Source organism: Zootoca vivipara, chromosome 6, assembly GCF_963506605.1.
Source record: "Zootoca vivipara chromosome 6, rZooViv1.1, whole genome shotgun sequence".
Taxonomy (NCBI): Eukaryota; Metazoa; Chordata; class Lepidosauria; order Squamata; family Lacertidae; genus Zootoca; species Zootoca vivipara.
The window spans coordinates 67,835,808-67,858,677 of record NC_083281.1 but is presented as its reverse complement, the minus strand read 5'-3'; the positions used below and the strand labels follow the sequence as shown (position 1 = coordinate 67,858,677).

The following is a 22,870-nucleotide window of genomic DNA, read 5'->3' as shown; positions in this document are numbered from 1 at the left end:
AGTTAGTGCAGAATGTGGCAGCTAGACTGGTGGGCTGGGAGCGGCCGCCGAGACCATATAACACCGGTTCCGAAAGACCTACATTCGCTCCCAGTACATTTCCGAGCACAATTCAAAGTGTTGGTGCTGACCTTGAAAGCCCTAAACGGCCCCATCCCAGTATACCTGAAGGAGCGTCTCCACTCCCATCGTTCTGCCGGGACACTGAGGTCCAGTGCCGAGGGCCTTCTGGCAGTTCCCTCACTGGGGGAAGCCAAGTTACAGGGAGCCAGGCAGAGGGCCTTCTTGGTAGTGGTGCCCGCCCTGTGAAGCACCCTCCCATCAGATGTCAAGAAAATAAACAACTATCTGACTTTTAGAAGACATCTGATGGCAGCCCTGTTTAGGGAAGTTTTAAATGTTTGATGTTTTATTGTGCTTTTAATATTCTGTTGGAGCTGCCCAGAGTGGCTGGGGAAACCCAGCCAGATGGGCGGGGTATTAAAAAAAACTATTATTATTATTATTATTATTATTATTATTATTATTATTATACAATGTTGTATCATGGTTGCTGACATGTAACACCTCTCTCAGAGATCTGCACTGGTTGTTACCAACTTGTTATCTTTCCCTTACCCCCTGTGTGCCCATTCAGCCACTCCAATCTGCGAAACTTGCACTGTTACAGGTGCCATGGGATACTCATTCTTCAGTTGTAACAAATCAATATTTTAGTGTGGTAACACCTACACTTTGGAACTCCCTGCCTATTGACAGAAGCTGAGTGGAGATTTGAACCCTGATCTCGCAGGTCGTAGGCTGACATTCTAGACACTGCACAACAACACATGCTTGATGCCTATACTTCGCAAGTGCTGAGGTTGATATTCTTATTCATCCAATACAACCATAAAATAATTTAATACACCCCCTTTAAATCCATATCAGCAAAAAGGAAATAACTTACTCTGAAAACCATCTACAGGTGGTACCTAACACCACAAAAACTAGCACTAATACGCCCAGGAACCTCATCAAAATGCTGGAGAGGATGCACCTCAACAGGCACATATTTCCACATGTGGTGGGAATGCCCCAAAGCCCAACAATTCTGGAGAACAACCGTAAGAGAAATAGGTAAAATAACCCAACAAACATTAGAACTTACCCCAGAACTGGCCCTGCTAAACATCTTCCAGGACAATAATGCCCACCTACATCACAAAGAACTCATAACCCACTTACTCTCAGCTACCAGAAACACCATAACCAGACACTGGAAAGACCTGGCAGGAGTAAACATGGATCAGTGGTACCAGACGGTATGGGAAACAGCCCTACTAGAAAAATTAACCAATAAGTTGAAATTGACACGGGGTCAAATAGAAGAAGACAGCTTCACCCCAGTATGGCTCCCCTTTGTCACATACACAGCCCAACAAGACAACGACAGAAATCCACCAACAGCATACAAATCAATATGGCTAACCTGACCCAGAACACCCGCCCACCCTACTCACATAAAACAGACCACCACAGCCAACCACAAAAGAAAACTATATCCTAGGCCAACCCCAACAACTCTCACCATCAAAGGAAAACAAATGCACAACAAAGAACCTGCACAACTGATGCTGACAACCCCCCCCCCACACACTTTAAGTAAACTAGAAACATTGTCACACCACCCCCACCCCTCCCCTTATCTACCGCTCTCCCCCTTTTCCTCCCCAATGTCTCAACAATTGAAACTGATCTGTAAAAAAGCTATGAGAGACATTGCCCAAGTCTTTGTAAACTGAGAAAACCTTTAATAAAAATTTACAAAAAAAGAAAAAAGAATAATTTAATACAGAAAAATGTACAACATTGCAAGTAACTGCAGTAGATGGTGTGCATTTTCTGCAAAATGTTTAAAAGGTAGCATACCTGTCCCAATATCGCTGACATGATCGAGCTCTTTCCACTTCCAACGTGTCCGCAAATCCCTAAAACCTTGCCCTACAAAGAAAATATATTTTGAAACAGATCTATTCATAGCAATTGTGCATTTTCCCCAACTGGTATGCTACATGAACATGCATAGAGTGATTGCTTAACTCTTTACCGTGGCACATCGAAGTCAGAAAGAAATGTTAGAAAAGATTTATTAGAAACAGAATGAATTGCACCTTTCTTTGTAAACCAAGAAAACCCTTAATAAAAATATATTTAAAAAAGAAAGATCACCAGTACTTTTTTCTTTTAAAAAAATGTTTAGGGGTACTCTCATATTGACTCAAGAAAATCACCATTTTATAGTTCAAATCGGGGGAAATAAATACAGTGAATGGACAAAAGTACAAAGATTCACAAAATGTTTAGGGGCATGTGTACCCCTGCGTCCTCCCAGAAAAAAAGCACTGGCTATCACTGTCTACTTTACTTCATCTAGGTGCCATCTGCACTATATATTTAAAGCAGTATTATACCATTTTAAATAGTCATGGCTTCTCCCAAAGGATTCTGGCACATACTATTTTCTGCGTCGTGGATAACGTTGGCCCATTAAGTTCTGACATCCATCAAAACTAGACTTTCAGAGAAAGGCCCATCCATAACATTGCCGTGTCTAAAACTTTACGTACAAATTGTGTGCAAGAGCTGAGAAATCTGTGCTTTGTTTCCTTCCTGTGAGAAACAATTCTTTTGGTTCTTGTTTTCTGTTTTCCTTGGGAGAAGCTATGACTATTCAAAGGGGGGCAATAGACATACAGTACAGGTGGGACTTTAATCTCCCTCTGATCTCAATTTTTACTGTTCCCCCCTCCCAACCATGGGCCATAGCCAACTAAGTTTTAATCAGAGTACACCCACTGAAATTAATCTCCCTAAGTTAGTCATGCCCATCAATTTCAATGGGTCTGCTTTGAGTAAAGATAACACTGGATATAACCTGTGTTCTGCGCACGTAATTGCAACTCAGGGTAACATTTCATGCATCCGATGGACAGCAGCCCACAAAAGCTTATTCCATAGAAACGTGTCCGTCTTCAAGGTGCCACTTGGCTCTTCCTTGTTGGACTTAGGACGGCTACTCTTCTGGGAATTATCATCCAGGTATACCTACTTTCTGCACCTTAAAACTGATGTTGGACAGGACATTGCCACTACTGCACTCCTTCCCAGAACTTGATGTCTGAGAGTGAGACGCGGCGACTCCGGTCATGGTTTGGGGCTCGCATACACTTTTCACTTTCAGGACCTTCTCCTTATTACTTCTAGCGCTGCTTTCACTAGACAAATTCACCCATGACAAAGTGGCATTTTTCAGGACGACAGCATTCTGGGGGTCCTCCAGTGCCATCACATAGGCAGGAGGAGTTTTGGCGAGCAGAAATTTCTAAAGGAAAAAAAAGGAGAGAGGCAGGGTTGAGGATGGCACCCAATAAAGTAATGCACAGAATTAACTTACTGTGTGATTGTGGCAGAGGTATGCTTGGAGTATAATGGGATGTCCAGGAGCTGCCTGTCTAGTCACTGGATTAATAAACTCTGGGAACTAGCTTGAAAGTCAGAACTAACGTGTTTTTAAAAAAAAAAGAAGAAGAAGAAGATCAAGAACAAAGGGTTATGAACAGGTGGCGCTGTGGGTTAAGCCTAGAGCTTGCCGATCAGAAGGTCGGTGGTTCGAATCCCTGCGAAGGGGGTGAGCTACCGTTGCTCGGTCCCAGCTCCTGCCAACCTAGCAGTTCGAAAGCACGTCAAAATGCAAGTAGATAAATAGGTACCGCTACAGCGGGAAGGTAAACGGCGTTTCCATGTGCTGCTCTGGTTCGCCAGAAGCGGCTTTGTCATGCTGGCCACATGACCTGGAAGCTGTACGCCGGCTCCTTCGGTCAATAACGCGTGATGAGCGCCGCAACCCCAGAGTCGATCATGACTGGACCTAATGGTCAGGGGTCCCTTTACCTTTACCTTTAACGTTACTTGTAATTTCCCTAGCAAGCAGCCTCCGGTGTAATAATATATTACAGTGCATATTGCTACAGCAAAAGTGTGGTCCAGCGCAGGAACCTCAGCCTAGAGGAGGCTGTGGCCATTGTTTCTCATGCTCCCGCTGAACAAACCTAAAACATTTGTGTTGTTGTTGTTGTTGTTGTTGTTGTTGTTGTTGTTGTTGTTGTTGTTTTACCTCCATTCTTTTAATAGCGACATTTGCTTCCGCCATGGCTTTCACAGCAAACGGCAGAATGGCAAGTGAAAACCTCATGACGTTAAACATAGCAATCATGCTGAAGGCCTGGAAAGGGAAAGGAGTTAAAAGGCAGCTGGAATCATGGCAGACTGAGACTTTCAACCTCACTCCCTGCAGTCCTAGCCCAACATTCCAACCACTACACCACCTCGACGATGGCAGCATGGACTAAAGCTGCCAGGTTGCAATATGAATTTTGATGCTGCACTGAATTTCTCTGATGGAGGCTTGGGAGAGACAGTTTCCCCTGTTCCTACTCCTTCTCCAGCTCTTTTGGCATATAGAACATAAGGAGCTGCATTATACTTAACTTCAAAGTGCTTTATTATTTATTTATTATGTATTATTTATACCCCGCCCATCTGGCTGGGTTTTCCCCGCCACTCTGGGCGGCTTCCAACAAATACAAAAATACATTAAAATATCACAGATTAAAAACTCCCCTAAACAGGGCTGCCTTTAGGTGTTTTCTAAATGTCAGGAAGTTGTTCATCTGCCTGACCTCCGATGGAAGGGCGTTCCACAGGGCGGGCGCCACTACCGAGAAGGCCCTCTGCCTGGTTCCCTGTAGCTTTGCTTCTCGCAGTGAGGGAACCACCAGAAGGCCCTCGGCGCTGGATCTCAGTGTCCGGGCTGAACAATGGGGGTGGAGACGCTCCTTCAGGTATACAGGACCGAGGCCGTTTAGGGCTTAAAAGGTCAGTACCAACACTTTGAATTGTGCTCGGAAACGTACTGGGAGCCAATGTAGGTTTCCTAGGACCGGTGTTATGTGGCCTTGCTGTGGAAGGAAGTAAACCAGGAATCCAGCTCATCAGCACAGGTATGCAGAAAAAAGGACCAACTCCAAATACTGGTTTTGACCTATAAAGCCTTGCATAACACAGAACCCCAATACCCCAAGGTTTCCAATGGCCGCCTTTCCAGGTATGAACTTACTCAGACCCTACAATCTGTATCTGAGGTCCTTCTCTGTGTGCCCCCCTAAGAAGTTTCCATGTAACCACTTAGAATTTTGGGGTTTTTCATTTTTAAAAAGGCATTTGATCAAGTGGACTAGTGGAAGAGGGATGGGGTGATCCTTCTCATCTCTAACCCCCTCCCCCCCCCCCCGTTTTGTGTGCAGGTTGTGGATGAAGAGATTTTCCTTCTTCCACAGCAAGCATGGAAACAAAGCAAGCTGGTAGACAAGGGATGGAGTGGTCTAGTCTTCCTCCACTGACCTTCTCACGCTCACCTCCAAGGAATGCTATGCACTCACCATCACAGAATGTCTGGTCATCCATGGTGAACAGGTGAGTAACCACATACAAAGCTGGAATAATGTTAGTTTGACCCTAAGTTTTAGGGTGCCAGAAAGGTAATGTCAACAACATCAGGGTCAAAATATGAAACTGACAAAATGATCATTAACAAAATGTAAATTGTGGCTAAGCCTTACAGCAGAGGCTGTTAGCTCTCGCTTCAAAAGAAGGTGGAAGGTGAATGTCAAGACCATCGCTGTGGTGGACACAATTGGAGTTAGGGCAAAATTCACGCTCTGTACATATCCGCATTTTTCTAGGATTTTCCTTTCCATTTTTCTGGTGCCTGGGGAGGGTAAAATACATATATCAAGCTGTTATGATTTTAGCAAAGTGGTAAACCACAGAACCTTCTAGGCTTCTACCCTAGATGATCTATCCCACTGCAAGCAAATGACAAGGCCCCACTGATTTTGGAGGCAGTGGTAACCCTTCCTCCAACAGAGCTGGGTTGAATGGGGAGGTTTATACCCCTTTTACAATCCTAGGTGTCCTCATGGGGAAGCAGATGACTCCTTCCCCAGCCATCAGATTGAAAATCATATTTTAAAATGTATTTATCTGTTTTTATTTAATCAAAAACATATAATTTGATAACATAAAAGAAATACAGTAGAGAGCACAACTGAACGAAAAGCAAACCTACAGAAAAGGTACAAATTCAGGTTGCCGCATTCACAACCCCTGGGAAGAATAATTATCGGGATTGGAGGCTTGTGATCTGTCCTTTTAAAAGCTTTGATCTGTCTTTAGGTATCAGGATGTTCTCCTTGGGGGTCCTATATTCTCTCTTGAAGCCGAAGAGCTACTAAGAATTCCAAACAGTGGCATATTTCACTGGGAGGCATATGAACATTGGCTGTCGTCATTTCTATATACGGTAATGCCCCTCCCATGCTGACCTGCATGGATCAGCTGAGAAGGAGGGCTGTGTGCTTGTACGTGCCACATGGCAGGTAAGCAGTGGCAACATCCACTTTTGGCCACACCACCTATTCTAGACAATGGAATGCAATTTTGCAAATTATAATCTTGGATGACCACTGAAACAAAGACAATTGCAGGTAACGATCCACATAAGGAACTCAGCTGAAATGCAAAAGAACTCTTCCCCCGCCATGCCCCATACCTTTGATGGTGTTCGCAAAAGATTTCTCCCAAGCATACATCTTAATCAGCTTCATACATGTTAAAATCTCAGACATTATTCGCACACGCTTATCCGTCTTCTGAATGGCGGCTCTTCGGAATACAGATGTTATCTTGGCTATGGACATCTACAGCAAATAGGCAAAATGTGAAGAGAGCAAACAGTTAATATAAGAGACAAAAACTAATGGGCCTGTTTAAAAAAAAAAGTGCCCTTAGGGAAGGTCCAAGTAGCTTAGTGTAGACCACACGCTTTGCACTGAGAAGGTGCCTCTCTCCCCCTACTCATGGAAGTAGCCTGATAGCACCCCTAAAGGGCAGTGGGATTACGTGGGCAGGGACTAAGAGGCAAGAGGGCGGCAGGGGGCGCTGGGGGTTTAAATTACTTTCAGACTTTGGAAATCTAGTATGACTAGATCAAGTTCATCAGTTTTGTCGAATCGATTAAACTAAATAGCTTTAACTGGATTTTGAATAAATGTGCAATTGATTGTTACCGTACTGTTATGAACTTTATTGTGCCATTATCTTTCTTAGTGTGCCGTGCAAACCACTATTCTGAAGAATGCTTTTCGTAGGGCGCACACAGGAATGGGCTTATAGAACCAAGGGGGCTGTGGCCTGGGGGGGGACTTTGGGAACCTCTGGCTTAGAGGACACACCAGTCAGAAAGTTTTTGTTCAACTTCCTGACACTCAACAAGAACATGACAGAGGCAGGAAACGCCTAACTTCACCCGGGTACAAATAAGTCCAGTGTCATCCAGTGAATAGACTATGGGCCCTTCCAGACAAGATGCATTCAGGATTATTTGGGCTTGTGATGGTATGGGGACCATTACACACAATCGTGCTTTCAGCCCTGTTTGCACCTGAAAAAGTTTTGAGAAGGACATACCGCTTCATATCCACTCCTGTAGCTTCCTGCTGAAACCCTGTGACAGTTCATACTACTAATGTTCCAGGTTGTGCTGTATGAATGTTGTACTATAGCACAAGGGTGACGCCCCAGGCGGCAGTAACGCAATAATATTGGGGAAGCATCACAGAACAACTAATAAGGGGGAGTGGACGCCCAGGGATAAATCTACCACTGTTATTGCATCAGTGGCCGTATTGACATGCTAGGCATTTAAAGCACCACTTTAAATGGCCGTGGCTTAACCTAAGGGATTCTAGGAGCTGTCGTTTGTTAAGGGTGCTGAGAGTTGTTAGGAGACCCCTCCTAGAGCTGCTGTTCCCAGAGTGGTTTAACTATGCATCCTCTTCTCAGGGAACTCTGGGAAATGGTACTGCTGAGGGGGGGGGGGAAGAAAGGGGTTCTCCTAACAACTCTCGGCACCCGTAACAAACTTTAGCTCCCAGGATTCTTTGACTGTTTAAAGCAGGAAAATAGATGAAGTCATTCACATGTGGTGGGTGGAGGGTGGTGGTGGGACAAATTAGTGTTTATTGTGTGTATGTAAATTTGTTTGTTTGTATGTATGTATGTATGTATGTATGTATCATATGTATGTACTGTATGTATAGTCTAAATTTCTAATAATAATAATTTTAAAAATATTAAATTTAAAAAACAACTGTTTAAAGCAGGTCCAGAGTGCTTTAAATGTATGGTGTGAACAAGGCCAATGGCATGTTGCAGAATATACCCACCAAAAATGCCCACCCATCTAGAGGTTCTCTTAAACTCCTCAGCGGGGGAGGGGGGAACCTTTTTTCTAAAACAGTTATTGACATAAGCTTACTTCGCCAAGCCTTTATTAGGCATTACAAATATAGGCCATCATAAAACATCCATATATAAAATTTTCAAATATATACAGATAAACAGCCATGTAAAAAAATACGTAACAGCGAGGATTTTCATTGGAGTTTCTTCCTGCTAAATAGTGCCATGATTATGTAGGAAATGACTGTGTTACCTGTACAGGTATGAATATAATGTAAAGAAACAGCCCTATGAGTCCCGTGGGACCAAGGATGATGCAGGAGTAGATTGCGCCGATGATCATCAGCAGAGGTATAGCAAGTGGCAGGGGACAAACTAAAGCAGCGTCAAATATTCGATAGCCGTCATTGCTTAGCAAATTGATCATCTGAAAGATACAAAGGAAGCAAGAGTGATGTCATGACCAACTGGCCAGAAGGAAGAACGAGGGAGAAATTCAGATTGGTTCACATTTAAAGACGAACCTACTAAATTTGTACTTTCTTAAACAATGTGCGAGCCATCCTTGAAGTTCCCACTTTTCTGAATTTTGCAATGCCGTTCTCCTGTATGTGTAATGTGTACCAAAATGCATATAGTAGAGTGACATGTGCACAGACATCTAATATTAATAAAAATATACAAAAATGCATTATCTTGAGGAAATGGCTTGCAAAAATGTGTGTTATTAGTTTAAACTGCTTACATCTATTAAGAGAAATTTGCACTAATATGTCAAATTTTCATGAGGGCTTTAAAAAAATTAGAAGAGTGTTGTGGAAATGCAGACTGGAAAAACGAGAAACTCAGAGAATCAAAGTTGTCAGAAGTGATCTCGTAATCAAAGGTTTTCAATTCATTGTCAAGGTATATGTAACACCCGGCTGGGCTGATGTGTAACCACCTGGTTTTATAATACCAGCCTGCTGTTCTGGATCTTCCTGAAGGCCTACCTAGTCCAGCATTCTGCTGCCCAGCAGGACTAAACAGAAGTCTGCAAGTAGCACTGAGGGCAATGGCCCTCTGCCACTGTCGTCCCACATCAACAGCTGGCTCTAGACCTGGAGGAAGCACCTGACCATCATGACTTAATAGCCTTATCCAGTGACAGGGGCACTAACTTGGGCCCCAGGTTATACCGTATTGGCCCGAATATAAGCTGCACCCGCAAATAAGCCGCAACTTCAAAATTGAAAGGGGGGGAGAAAAAAGACATCCCCCCACGCTTCTAGGCTGCCAGCAGACTCCCCCGCTTCCCTCTTCTTTCCGGTGGCTTGGGCTGCTTGCCATTGCCCCGTGCTCCCAGGCTGCTCTTGGGGGGGGGAGGCGCCAGGAAAGCGGTGCGACTCCCCCCTCCCCAGAGAGCAGCCTGGGAGCATGGGGCAATGGCGCACAGCCCGCCTGCTGCTCCCAAGCCTCCCCAGAGCCATTGGGGGAAAGGGAAGGTCGTGAATATAAGCCACACTTTAACTTTTCATTGTCAGAATTTGGAGGAAAAGTGTGGCTTATATTTTAGCCAATACGGTAGGTGCCCAGCGCATGTGACGTGACGCCATGACATTGTGCCCCCCACAGCCTTGTGGCTTTAGGTGGCACTGGAAGTCAGGTTCTGTGGTCCTGCAAGGCCTCGGACGGCATCTTTGAGGTCTCATGAGGCCTCGGACATGACTTCCAGTGTTTCGCAAGGCACCGGAAGTAACGTCGGGGGCCCTGCGGTGTGGGTACTGAGCATCCCACAACCAAAATTGTGTGTGTGCTTGGGACCCTCGGGGCCCTCTATAGCTGGCACTGTCCAGTGATCAGAACAATCCTTTCTAAACCTTTCATCAAAGAAGTTTTACCAATCAAATGCCTCCTAGGAAGCAAGTGAATGAGAGCAGGGGTAAGGAAATATTTTCAGCTGGAAGGCCATGTTCCTGCATGAGAAATATTTTGATGGCTGTATGGCTGTAGTGGGTGGAGACGGAGGGAAAATGGGTGGGGCAATTAATTTGATAGGAAGTTACATGCTAGTCATTCAGGTTTCTGTATATAGACACACACTCCACCTAGGCATTATCCCATTTCAAGGGAGCATTCCAGATAGAGGAGAGTGCGCAGCAGGAGCAGTGAGCGGTGTGGCCTGATGAGAGGGGTGTGGCCTGGTGGACCACATATGGTCCTTATGTCTGAGATTCCTCACCCCTGAATGTATGTGGTCCAGAGTGCTGGACTATGACCTAGAAGAGCAGTGTTGAAATGCCTTCTTAGCCATGAAACTCGCTGGCTGACCTTGGGCAGCCACCATCCCTCATCGTAACCTACCTCGTGAGGTTGTTGTGAGGGTTTTTTTAATGGGAGGAAGATAACCATGTGCACCACCTTCAGCTCCTTGGAGGAAGGGTGAGCTACATATAAAATAAAACCAACTTACTTCGCTGACAGACATGCGTGCCAGAGTCTTAAATGACAGCAGCTTCTCAAATGTCAGGGTCGACACGGCAACTTTTAATCGGATAGCGGTGCGGTAGTTGATGGCCCAAGCCATTGACCAGAAGAAGACTTTGGAAAACTCTGTGATGAAAAGGGCTATGCAGAGGCCAATCCCAGGCAAGATGTCCCAGGCGTCGCTGTCGCTGTACCGCAGGATGTTGTGGATTATCAATGTCTGCAAAAGTGTTTCTCGGTTACTTTTCAGGGTGGGGAGATAATCTGCCAAATGGAAGGTATGCTGGCCGAGGATGGGATGGGAGCAGCAGTTCAAACACATCTGGAGAGAGCCAGGTTGGTAAAGGCCACCCGACAAGCCCTCCACCCACCTTCGAAACACACATTTCAAGCGTGTTTATAAATTGTATTTCCATGCTACTCACCGGGCCCAAAGCACCAATACTAACTGAAATGATGTTAGCCAATATGTCTACCAGAATCCGGGTCCTTTGGAATCTAAACACCACTCTGCGTAAGGAAGCTTTATTGGGACCGACTTTGGCCAGCTCTTCTTCCCAAAGGTGTTGCAATCTGTCAAAGGCAAACAACCACATTGCACATTTCCTCCCCTCGCAAGCTGGTTGGAAGAGACCCACTTCTGATGGCGAGCTACAAAGTCAGTGCTGAACAGGATGACCTATGGGAGTAATTCCTTGCAACCAACTGGCAACCATTGGGCAGCTGATGGGGCCCCGGGGGGGGGCAGACCCATCAGATCCAGACACCCCTACCCTAGGTGCCTGGCTTCCTGGCTGGCTCTCATACCTCACCCTGGTCACCTCTTGGCAGTGGTGTAGCAAGGTCAGGTGGTACCCGGTGCAGAAATTTTTTGTCATCCCCCCCCACACATCGAAATTTACCCTCCCTCCACCCACCCCCCATCAAAGAAAGCCTTCTCCCCCTTCCTCCCTCGGGTGGTGTCACCAGTTACCTTAATTTAGATAAACATCTCTCTAACAGCCATAGATAGACCTTAATGAAATTTTTCTTAATCCTTATTGAAAGCTCTAACTGTGCTAGTTACATACTGTGGTCAAATAGTTCCACAGGTTAAAATGATTTATAGATGGTACTCTACACCAAGTAAACTAGCAAAGATGTATCGTCAGAATCAGGTACATGTTGGAAATGTAAAGAAACAAAAGGTACATTTTATCATATGCAGTGGACTTATAGAATAGCTAAGGGATTTGGGGAGATGATACATAATGAGATGAAAAAGATATATATTTAAGAGGGTTCCCCCACCCCACCCCCCAAAAACAACAATCCAGAAGCTTTTCTCCTAGGTATAATTGGACCAGGTGTACCAAAGAATCAAAGGAATTTGTTTCTGTATGTGCCTACTGCAGTGAGAGTACTATATGCCCCCAAATAGTGGGAGGATGCAGTACCTATAAAAGAGGGGTGGCAGTTGAGATCCAGCGCCAAGGGCCTTCTGGCGGTTCCCTCATTGCGAGAAGTGAGGTTACAGGGAACCAGACAGAGGGCCTTCTCAGTAGCAGCACCCGTCCTGCGGAATGCCCTTCCATCAAATGTCAAGGAAATAAGCAGCTATCCTAATTTTAAAAGACATCTGAAGGTAGCCCTGTTAAGGGAAGCTTTTAATATTTAATGCTGTATTGTTTTAATATTCAATTGGGAGCCTCCCAAAGTGGCAGGGGAGACTCAGCCAGATGGGCGGGGTATTAATAATAAATTATTATTATTATGGAATATGCTGAATTAGTAAACTTAACTAGTAAAATCAGAGAACAAGATGAGACAGCCTTGAAGGAGAATTGGGAAATGTTTATAGGTGGGGACTCGGAGGAAGGCGAGCACCAGAGCGGTATGTGCCATGTACCTGGGGGGCAGGGTGATCCACCCAAGGGGCGGGGTGATCAGTCCATGGGCCAATAACGGCGCGGTGTGCGATCCACCCCGTGGGGGGGTGATCATGGCATGGCAGTGCAATCCTCCTGGTGGAGGGTGTATCGCAGCGCGGCAGCACAATCCGCCCAGAGGGGATTTTGTCACCCCCCTCTGGGATGACACCTGGGGTGAATCACCACCTCCGCACCCCCCCCTTCCTACGCCCCTGCCTCTGGGGTCATAGGACCAAAGGGGACAGTGAGCCAGGGAGGAGGTTCAGGCATGAATGATGCTACTTGGGAGGAGGGGAGAGGCATATGTAGGCACCTGCCTAGATCAGGGCCTCACTGGTAGTTCAGAAGGGATGGCACCTCCAGCTCAAATATAAGCTCTCATTTTGACCTGCATTGATGCTGAAGCAAACGCTCCACTAAGAATTCTAATATCCAGCGTCAAGACGAAAGATGCCATGCTGATGGCCAACGTGGATGGCGTTAAAAGGGAGGACAGAGCTATCAATTCTATGGTATGTATTGATTAATTAATATTGGGTTTATATACCACCCATCATCAAAAGCTCTCACAGTGGTTCACAAGATAAATAGGGGTGGAAGAACACGAGGCTATTGCTACCTTCCTTATTGGCACATGATGCTCTTCCTTCCAATGATACGTGAAGCAGCAGGAAGACCGTACCTCTGAGCAGATGCAGAGGCCTTTCAGCTTGGCCACTAGCTAAGAGGTCTATGTCTTCCCTTCAGAGGCAGCATGCCCTCTGAATGCCACTTTGCTGGGAATCGCAAGCGGGAAGAGCACCATGGCGCTCAGGTTCCTACTTCCAAGCTTCCCACAAGCACCTGGCTGGCCACTGTGAGAACAGGATGCTAGAGTAGCTGGGTCTTTTTGGCCTGGTGCAGCAGTTGGACCCTTCTGGTATCCCTGTGTTAAGCCTTCCTGAACTAAAGAATGAGTAACAGGCCTTACTGGGGTGCCTAGGTTTGGGTGCTCACGGATGCCAGGTAATGGTGACAGCCCTGCTCATAAGGTGACTCTGCATGGGAAAATTACAGGGAGACTGAATGAAATCAGGATCATAACATTGCATGCACAACAAAAATTCAGGGGGCGGGGAAGGACAGTGGCCTTCCATCCTGTTCCCTTGAACTTTACATGAGTGGAGCAGCAAGAAGCTGCAAATAGTGTTATTTCCTAGCTAAGAACTGCCTTTTACACTCAAGTTCTCGAGAGCCGAGATGGGTGTGTGGACATGCAAATGATCGTTCCCTGCATGCAGAAGAAGCTCTTACATATACCGGTGTGTCAAAACCCTACTACCTTCTGGTGTTTGGTTCTGAGCTATCCAGGGGAGACAGAGGAGGCAAGGAGTCCATGCTGAGTTTGTGCTTGAATCCTCGGAGCATGAGGTACGAGAGCCAAGAAAATGTCGCAAACGAGAGCAGCCCCGCGTTGTCTATTGGATTCACAGCTGACCTGCCCGGGAGAGGGGAGAGAGTAAAATGAAACAAAAAGCTATTGCACTGCTAGCAAGCTGCCTTCTGCTGCATCAGGAAGTTTGTCCACCCAAACTCCAACACTCTCGTGGGTTTTCTCCTAATGTCTAATTGAGTGGTTCGCAAATTTTCTAGGGTCACAGCCCCTTGGTTCCATAACTTATCCCCAATGCCCTCTACCCTATGAAAAGCATCGTTCAGAACAGTAACAATTAATTGCACATGTATTCAAAAATCCATTTTAAACTATTCAGTTTAATTGATTTGACAAAGTTGATGAAGTTGATCTAGGGATAGCAGAAATTGCATTATATATTGAAAACATAAGGGTAAAGAAAATTTGAAGCACAAACTATTTATATATACTTACCAAATATGTACAAACCTTCACCTGACACAGATGTGCCGTAACAAATTCATAAGGAAATCAATAGCTATTACCAGTAATTGGCTAAATACAAATAAATGTGGCCAAAGGGAAGTCGCTCTGAAAGTGCTAAGATTAGTTAAAGTTTCTGCTTTTTAATGTGGGAAGTCACACCCCAATTGAAGGTGTCCCCCCCCCAAAAAAATGGGTGTAATAGTCTGTACTTCTTATTTGCTATCCTTTCGTTGCTTACATAGATCATTCCACTGTTCCTATATGTGCTCTTCTGTCCTGTATGTTTCTCCCCTATATTTCTATTTGCAAATATGCTTGTTAGCGCAGACCCAGATCATGAAAAACCAAGGGTGGAGAATGTGTGGTCCTCCAGATGTTGTTAGACTACAATGCCCATCATCCTTGACCATTGGCTGAGGCTGATGGGAGCTGGAGCGCAAGAAACATATCGAGGGTCACCATCTCTGCTGCAAATGGCTTTTTTATGCATAAAAAGGTAAAGGTAAAGGGACCCCTCACCGTTAGGTCCAGTCGCGAACGACTCTGTGGTTGCTGCGCTCATCTCGCTTTACTGGCCGAGGGAGCCGGCATACAGCTTCCGGGTCATGTGGCCACCATGACTAAGCCGCTTCTGGCGAACCAGAGCAGCACACGGAAACGCCGTTTACCTTCCCACTGGAGTGGTACCTATTTATCTACTTGCACTCTAACGTGCTTTCGAACTGCTAGGTTGGCAGGAGCAGGGACCGAGCAACGGGAGCTTTTATGCATACCCGCGTGGTGTTTATGATTCATTCATTTCTTGACTTTGGCAGAACTCAGAATGGTATTGTCTAGAGCGCCAAGCACTGACCAGATCTGGACCTGCTAGCTTCAGGAAGTTTCTGGTTTTATCATGGAAAGGAGGGGTATAAACGCCAATGAAATAAAACAGGACTTCTTTTGTTCAATATCATGGTAACATTGCATTAAACAGAGAGAGTCATAAACAGAATCCTTTCAAAAGGTCTGTCTCCCATCAATCAGTGTTAAGGAGATGCCTTAACATTTCAACGGATGGAGTATTTTTATAGCCCAGCAATTCACAAAAGAAATGCACCTTTCAAAATAAATAAATAAATAAATAAGGTGCACAGTTTCATGCCGACCCACAAGTTTGAGGTTTGTTTATTTATTTTTGCTGGCCTTTTTCCCGCGACAAACGAGAGGGTGCAAATGCTATTCAAAGCGATCTTTGTTAAGCTGCTTGCATTCCAGTTACGGGAAGGGATGTAGCTCAGTGGCACTGCATCTGCCTTGCATGCAAAAGACACACACACACACACACACAGTCACACACAAACACCGGTTCAATCTCCAGCATCTCCAGGTAAGGCCTGAGATCCTGGAGAGCTGCTGCTGGTCTGTGTTGACAGTACTGAGCTAGATGGGTCTGACTCGTTAGGCAGCTTCCTACAGCCACACAACTTGCCTTGCCTTCAGGCGGATGGGGATCAGGGTTTCCAAGCTTTGAGAATATTTCTGGTGGAAGGACTTTTTGCCAGTGATTGTGTTAACCTCGGGACTCAAACGAGACTCCGACACGTACACCTTGCCCGCTTGCGGATCCCATGGCTCATCGCTTACGGCCGGTTTTTTCTTCGAAGTAAAAAGAGAGGAAGAGATATATATATATATATTACTTTAATGATGGGAAAGAAAAAAAAGTTGTTCAACAGTGGAACAGGCTGCTTGAAGTACCACTGCTTGAAGTACCACTTTGAAGTAGTGGACCATCCATCATTAGGAGGTGACTTAGGTCGATGGCCATAAAGAAGGCTGATCGCTGAAGAATTGATGCTTTTGGATTATGGTGCTGGAGGAGACTCTTGAGAGTCCCATAGACTGCAAGAAGATCAAACCTCTCCATTCTGAAGGAAATCAGCCCTGAGTGCTCACTGGAAGTAAAGATCCTGAAGCTGAGGCTCCAATACTTTGGCCACCTCATGAGAAGAGAAGACTCCCTGGAAAAGAGCCTGATGTTGGGAAAGATGGAGGGCACAAGGAGAAGGGGACGACAGAGGATGAGATGGTTGGACAGTGTTCTCGAAGCTACCAACATGAGTCTGACCAAACTGCGGGAGGCAGTGGAAGACAGGAGTGCCAGGCGTGCTCTGGTCCATGGGGTCACAAAGAGTTGGACACGACTAAACAACAACAAGGTCAATGGCCACCTATCAGGGATAGTGTATGTAACACTGGGTTTCCTGTGCCTTCAGGGATCAGACCACATGGCCTTCCAACTTTAGTTTGTATTTTTCGAAAACTTAGTTGGCTTTCCTACCATTGGAGCAAGAGAGGTCTCTGGTTGCCATTGCTGTGGGGCAAGATAGCCACAGCTATCAATGACGAGAGCCCATCTGCAAGACACCATTTTCATTTGGGTGGCAGAAAGAGTTGGTTGGCTCTTCAGCAAGTAAGGATCCCAAACTGGCAGGGCACCATTTATTGGCTCTGCTTGGCTACGATCCTTTCCTCCCGAAGAGTGTGGAAGCCAGATGGGGGATTGCCCAGGCGTTGACAGACTGGCTGGGGCCACAAGGCTCTCATGGTTGCTTACCTGGAAAGGGAGTGACAAAGGGAGTAACAAAGGGAGTGAGAAAGCTGTGGGAGGTGAACATACCACAAACATGGTGGTAACCAGGAGCACCAGACTGGCTCAGCTCCTGCATTTGCACTGCACCATCCTCTCCATTGCCTCGCCTTGCCCCCTACCAGGAAGAAACAGTTACCCACCTGTCTGGAAACCAGCATAGCAGCTCCATCCTAACCAGCTTACTGCTTCTGCTCCTTGGGAGAGTATAACAGAGGCATCCCCAAACTGCGGCCCTCCAGATGTTTTGGCCTACAACTCCCATGATCCGTAGCTAAGAGGACCAATGGTCAGGGAGGATGGGAATTGTAGTCCAAAACATCTGGAGGGCCAAAGTTTGGGGGTGCCTGGTATAACAAAACCATAGCATCATAGAGTTGGAAGGGACCCAAAGCGTCATCTAATTCAACTCCTCGCAATGCAGGAATCACACCTAAAGAATCCCTGGCAGGTAGACAACCAGTCTCTGTTTGCAAATCTTCAAGGAGTGAGAGTCCACCACCTTCTGAGGGAATCCATTCCACGGGTGAACAGCTCTGATCATCAGAAAGTTCTTCCGAATGTTTAGCTGGAATCTCCTTTCTTGCCATTTGAATCTGTTAGCTTGGGTCCCCCCACAATGGAGCAGCAGAAAACAAGCTTGCTCCATCTTTCATGTAGAGCAACTATCATTTCAGATAGTTGAATCCTGGGCTGCAGGACCATCCATGGCCCCCTTTGTGGTGGCCCTCTGGATGTCCTTCTCACAAAGGGGGTGGAGCTTAGGAGAGGTGGACTGGAGGTAGTGCATAGCTGAAGTATGGAACTCACTCTGACAGCAGGCAGTGACCAACTCATGGAGGGGAGGGCTATCCATGGCTACCAGCCATGATGGCTATTTCTCGGCCTCCATGTTTGGAGGCAGTATCCTACTCAATACCAGTTGCTGAAAACCACAGGAGGGGAGAGGGCTCTTGGGCTCAGGTCCTGCTTGTGGGTTTCCCACAGCCACCTGGTTGGCCACTGTGAGAACAGGATGCTGGACTAAATGGGCCATTGGCCTGATCCAGCAGGCTTTTCTTAGGTTCCCAGCAGTCAATTCTCTGCAGTCAATTCTCCCCTGCAAATACCCTCCCATCCCTGAACTGATTTTTCCTCCTGGTGGACTCCGAAATAAAAGTGTGTCCATTCAGGAGAAACTGTATGAAGGTAATACAATTACTTGGAGGGACTTGAAACAGAAAACAATTGGTCAGGCTACTCTCCGCTTAAGCCACCCTCCTGCAAATGCTTCAAGCTGCTGCATTAAGGTCACAAAGCAAGGGACCCCATTTTCCACCCTTGTAATCTCTAGCTTTGCCCTTGGATGTGGTGGTTTCAGCACTTATCTCTTTTCTTGCCCTGCCATCTTCTCTTCATGGTGACTCTTCTTGGTGCTCTGACTAATGTGGTTTCCCCTCCGCCCCTGTTCTGACTTGCTTGCCATGTCAGTTCGCTTCCATTTAGAAGGAAGCTTTTGTCTCGGTCATTCTGCTCAGACTAGCTTCTCCCTTTCCAACTGCCCTGCTCAACGGTCACTCTGAACCTGCACAGAACATTCCAACATCTATGCAAAGTTCCTTCCAGCGCTGATTCCTGTTAAAGAAATACCAACCCAAACATTCTGTCTGGGGGGTGGGGTGGATGAAAAGCCAGAAATGTCTACTGAGATGTTCTGTGTTAGTCTAACCACCTGCTGGATCAGGCCAAGGGCCCATCCAGTCCAGCATCCTGTTCTCACAGTGGCCAACCAAGTGCCTGGGGAAACCTGCAAACAGGATCTGAGCACAAGAGTCCTCTCCCCTCCTGTGGTTTTCAGCAACGGGTATTCAGAAGCATTGTTGCTTCTCACCAGGGAGGCGGAGCATCGTCATCATGGCTAGCAGCCATCTATAACCCTCTCCTCCGTGAATTTGACTAACCCTCTTTTTAAAGCCATCCCGGTTTGTGGCCATCACTGATTCCTGTGGGAGGGAGTTCTGCCTCCAATGTTTGCAAGGTTTTAAAGTGAGTTGTCCCTGTTCTGTTTCCAGTTAGAACCCTTGTTTCTACAGGAGAAAGGAAAGGCATTTATTCTGGGACACGGCTGGCATGAGAGGCAAAAGCTGCTTCCTAAAACCCCTGATATATTAGCACATATATAAATTACAATGAGTTATATGCAGGGGAAAGCCAGTAGGGGTGTCTGTATCTAATGTATCTAATGATTTCAGTACTTTCAGCTTCTCATCTTTCCAATTCTCATCTTTCAGTTCTCCATATTTCCACATCACCTTGCTTTTTCTTTTTTCTTTTTAAAAAAAGGTATCATGAAAATTCATCAGCATTTTCGAGCAAGTGTCTAATATAGACATTTTTGTGTGGAATTTTGCCATTGCACACATTTTGCAAAGCATACGTGCCCTGCTATAATGCATGCTTTGTTATTTCCACCAAAACATATGCATTCTTGTACACTTCTTACCCTACGAAATGCAATTTAGCCCATGCTATTTGGCTGGAGAACTGCACAGCAAAATTCAGAGAAGTGCAAATTCTGAAGGACAGCTGCAATTCAGTTCATGCATTGCTTCGGAAAGTGATAATTAAGCAAGTTTCCCTTTATATGAAGAATGAACCCAGTTCCGCCCCCACTCTACTCCCTGTCCCTAGTTTTGGGCTTTGATCCCAGACGGAGCCCAAGTTAATACTGTATGTGTGCGGAATGGAAAATCTCAGCAGCTACAGCCTCTTGCTTCTAACTTAAATATTGTTTCCTGCTCCCTCTAGTGGCCAACGTTTCCAGAAGCTTCTGCTACTGAGAATATACGGTACTTTCCTTTGAGTAAAAGAGTACTGGAAACCTGCCTCAGACCCTGGATGAAGGAAGTTCTGGGACACTGCATGTTTTTAGGGCAATGACCATTGTTTAACCCACAAAGCCATGGGGCCATGGAACTTCCAGGGCATAACATTTTGGGGGACTTAGAAGGTGGCCACAAACACAGCTGTAGGTGACCTGGAATTAAGGAGCCCCTTGGATGTCAACATCAGCAATGGCCCCAAGCAGCTCCCTGGGGGATGACAGGCACTGAGGCCCCATATCCTAGAGACTTAAGGGGTCTTTCTAACATTCGCTTATTTGCAAATATGCAGGCAGAACATGAGATGAGGAAAGGGGGGGGGTTATCCAAAGCAGGATATCCTCCCCAGAGAGCAAGTTGTGGAGCTAACTCCAACCGAAAACATTCAGCTTTTTCTCTCTCTGACTTTTTGGGCTGCTGTGTTTGGGCTCCTCCAGCTGAGCTGTTTGTGGAGCCTCCATCCTGATTTGCTTGAACAAAGAAAATGCAAAGTTTAGACTATGCTCAGCCTTTATTGAACATTTTTTTTCTGTTTGGTTTATGGAGGAGAGGTTATATGACAGTGCAGGGTTTTTTTTGTTTTTTGTTTGCATCTTCCTGTTAATCATTTGTTCATCCCACGCTTTTTGGAACATTTACTCAGCACTCCTCTAACCTCAGAAAGTCAGGTTTTCTCCCAAGTGGATTTATTGTACTAGTAATGCTTTAATCCAATTTAATTGCATAAATTTCTGGCATGAATCCCTTTAACAATATAGTGAGAGTCTGGGGCACCCAGCCTGGGGGGCACACATTTGCTTACTTCTTTCAAGTTAAGGGGTGTCATATCATCTGAGATCAGTTGGAGAGAGAGAGAGAGAGAGAGAGAGAGAGAGAGAGAGAGAGAGAGAGAGAGAGATTCCTAGCTATTAGGAGACATTCTCTGATCCATAAACTCCCTTTAATGGAACATTAACAGACCATTCCAGACTTAACAAATAATCTGACTAGCAAAGGAATAGCTGCCCTAACAATAATTTTACTCACATAGGTCAAACCAGCGACCCCGTTCTTATCTTCATCAGCCTTGTTATTGTTGGATTCTGAAACACATGTACTAATTTTCCTGGACATTGTCTTATGAAATCAGAGCTCTGGGTTCTGCAGAGGGAGAAAATTAAATATAAGCATTATTTGCAAACGCTTTACCAAAGATCAGAAATACATATTCATCTGTATCAATTTATGGAACTGCCCAGGAAAATTGGTGAGATTTGCACTCAAATAGCAAATTCCAGGGAGAATAAATCAATGCAGTTGATTCCCTGCCATGGAATGGTTTGCATCTGATTAATCTTTGCATCTAAAATAAAAACTCCAGGTTGTTTTGCCGATGCTTCAACACAACCAATAATTCACAATTCAGAAAAAGAAATTATCGTCAATGGATACTCTCTCCCTGTCAATATCTCAATTCTCCTGGTAGAGAAAACATCACTGTCTAAATTTCTATTTTGTCTTTGTTTTTTGTTTTTTGTGAGGTTCGTAAACCAATATCCCTAGCATGTACCTATTGTGGAATGATCATCCTTCAACCAACAAATATGCAGACAGGATAAGGAGGGAATCTATAAAGCTTTGGAAACTGATCTTGAAAGGGTAGAGCTGGTGGGGGGGGATGTCTTTCTGTTGCATAGTGTTAGCTGCAAAGAGCATTCTGAGGGTTTATTCTTGCCAGTTGATGAGTATCCGCAGCTGCCAGCAAGTCTTGGCATGAATTCCATGCCCAGAGCTTAAACAACCAACTGGCACTAATTCCCAATCCGTCTGAAGAGGAATGAACAGAGATTCTTTCATGCCAGGGCACAAAAACTGATTAAGGAATCATGGATGGCTCAACTACACAGTATAGGTATTGGTTGTTGCTGCTGCTCTTGTTACTGAAAAGGAGCTGAAATGGTTTGCAGGGGTGGCCAACTCCCAAGAGACTGCGATCTACTCACAGAGTTAAAAAGAGGCAGTTGTTGAGCTTTTTTTAGGGAGGATAGCCCATTTTTTAGGGGTTCAGGTCAAAGTTGTTGAGCTTTTTTAGGGGAGTCAAAGTTGTTGAGCTTCTTTGAGGGGAGCCAGTGATCCACCAGTGATCTACCACAGACATCCAGTGATGTACCGGTAGATCACAATCTACCTGTTGGATGTGCCTGGTTTAGAGTAACCACTGAACTGGGCAGATCGAGAAGGAGAAGCTGGTATGAGTAGACTGTCTGCCCACTAGCCCATTTGTAGCAACAACAACAAAAAAGGTGTAGTTTTGCTCAATCCATAATCATTCTCGCTCATCCTCAATGTGCTGCTTTTCATTCTAGATTGATTCTAAATCTTGCCATTCACAAGGGTGGGCATGGTTGCTTGATATGGATTTGAAACTCCTCCCTTCGATTAGGTTGTTGTTGTTGTTTAGTCATTTAGTCGTGTCCGACTCTTCGTGACCCCATGGACCAGAGCACGCCAGGCACTCCTGTCTTCCACTGCCTCCCGCAGTTTGGTCAAACTCATGTTCGTAGCTTCGAGAACACTGTCCAACCATCTCGTCCTCTGTCGTCCCCTTCTCCTAGTGCCCTCAATCTTTCCCAACATCAGGGTCTTTTCCAATGATTCTTCTCTTCTCATGAGGTGGCCAAAGTAGGAACATTTACTCAGCACTCCTCTAATCAACATTTTTATAAATGACTTGGGTGTAGGAATTAGGGGGCGCTCACTAAATGTACAGATGACACCACACTGGGAAGCGCAGCTAATA

The 22,870-nt window shown here is 45.5% G+C and overlaps 1 protein-coding gene across 1 annotated transcript in view; it reads right to left on the bottom strand.

Moving 5' to 3' along the window:
* The window catches only part of LOC118086797 (ATP-binding cassette sub-family C member 12), a 67,948-nt gene extending 50,679 nt beyond the window's left edge, over positions 1-17,269 (bottom strand). Inside the window, exons 1-11 of the mRNA XM_060276464.1 lie at positions 17,261-17,269; positions 16,070-16,236; positions 14,041-14,196; positions 11,235-11,382; positions 10,796-11,029; positions 8,597-8,770; positions 6,653-6,800; positions 5,661-5,809; positions 4,157-4,264; positions 3,092-3,364; positions 1,912-1,983 (exon numbers count right to left, since the gene is read on the bottom strand). Coding sequence (XP_060132447.1) covers positions 1,912-1,983; positions 3,092-3,364; positions 4,157-4,264; positions 5,661-5,809; positions 6,653-6,800; positions 8,597-8,770; positions 10,796-11,029; positions 11,235-11,382; positions 14,041-14,196; positions 16,070-16,236; positions 17,261-17,269 — 1,638 coding nt within the window. The remainder of the gene's footprint in view (positions 1-1,911; positions 1,984-3,091; positions 3,365-4,156; positions 4,265-5,660; positions 5,810-6,652; positions 6,801-8,596; positions 8,771-10,795; positions 11,030-11,234; positions 11,383-14,040; positions 14,197-16,069; positions 16,237-17,260) is intronic.
* Positions 17,270-22,870: the final 5,601 nt, after the last annotated feature.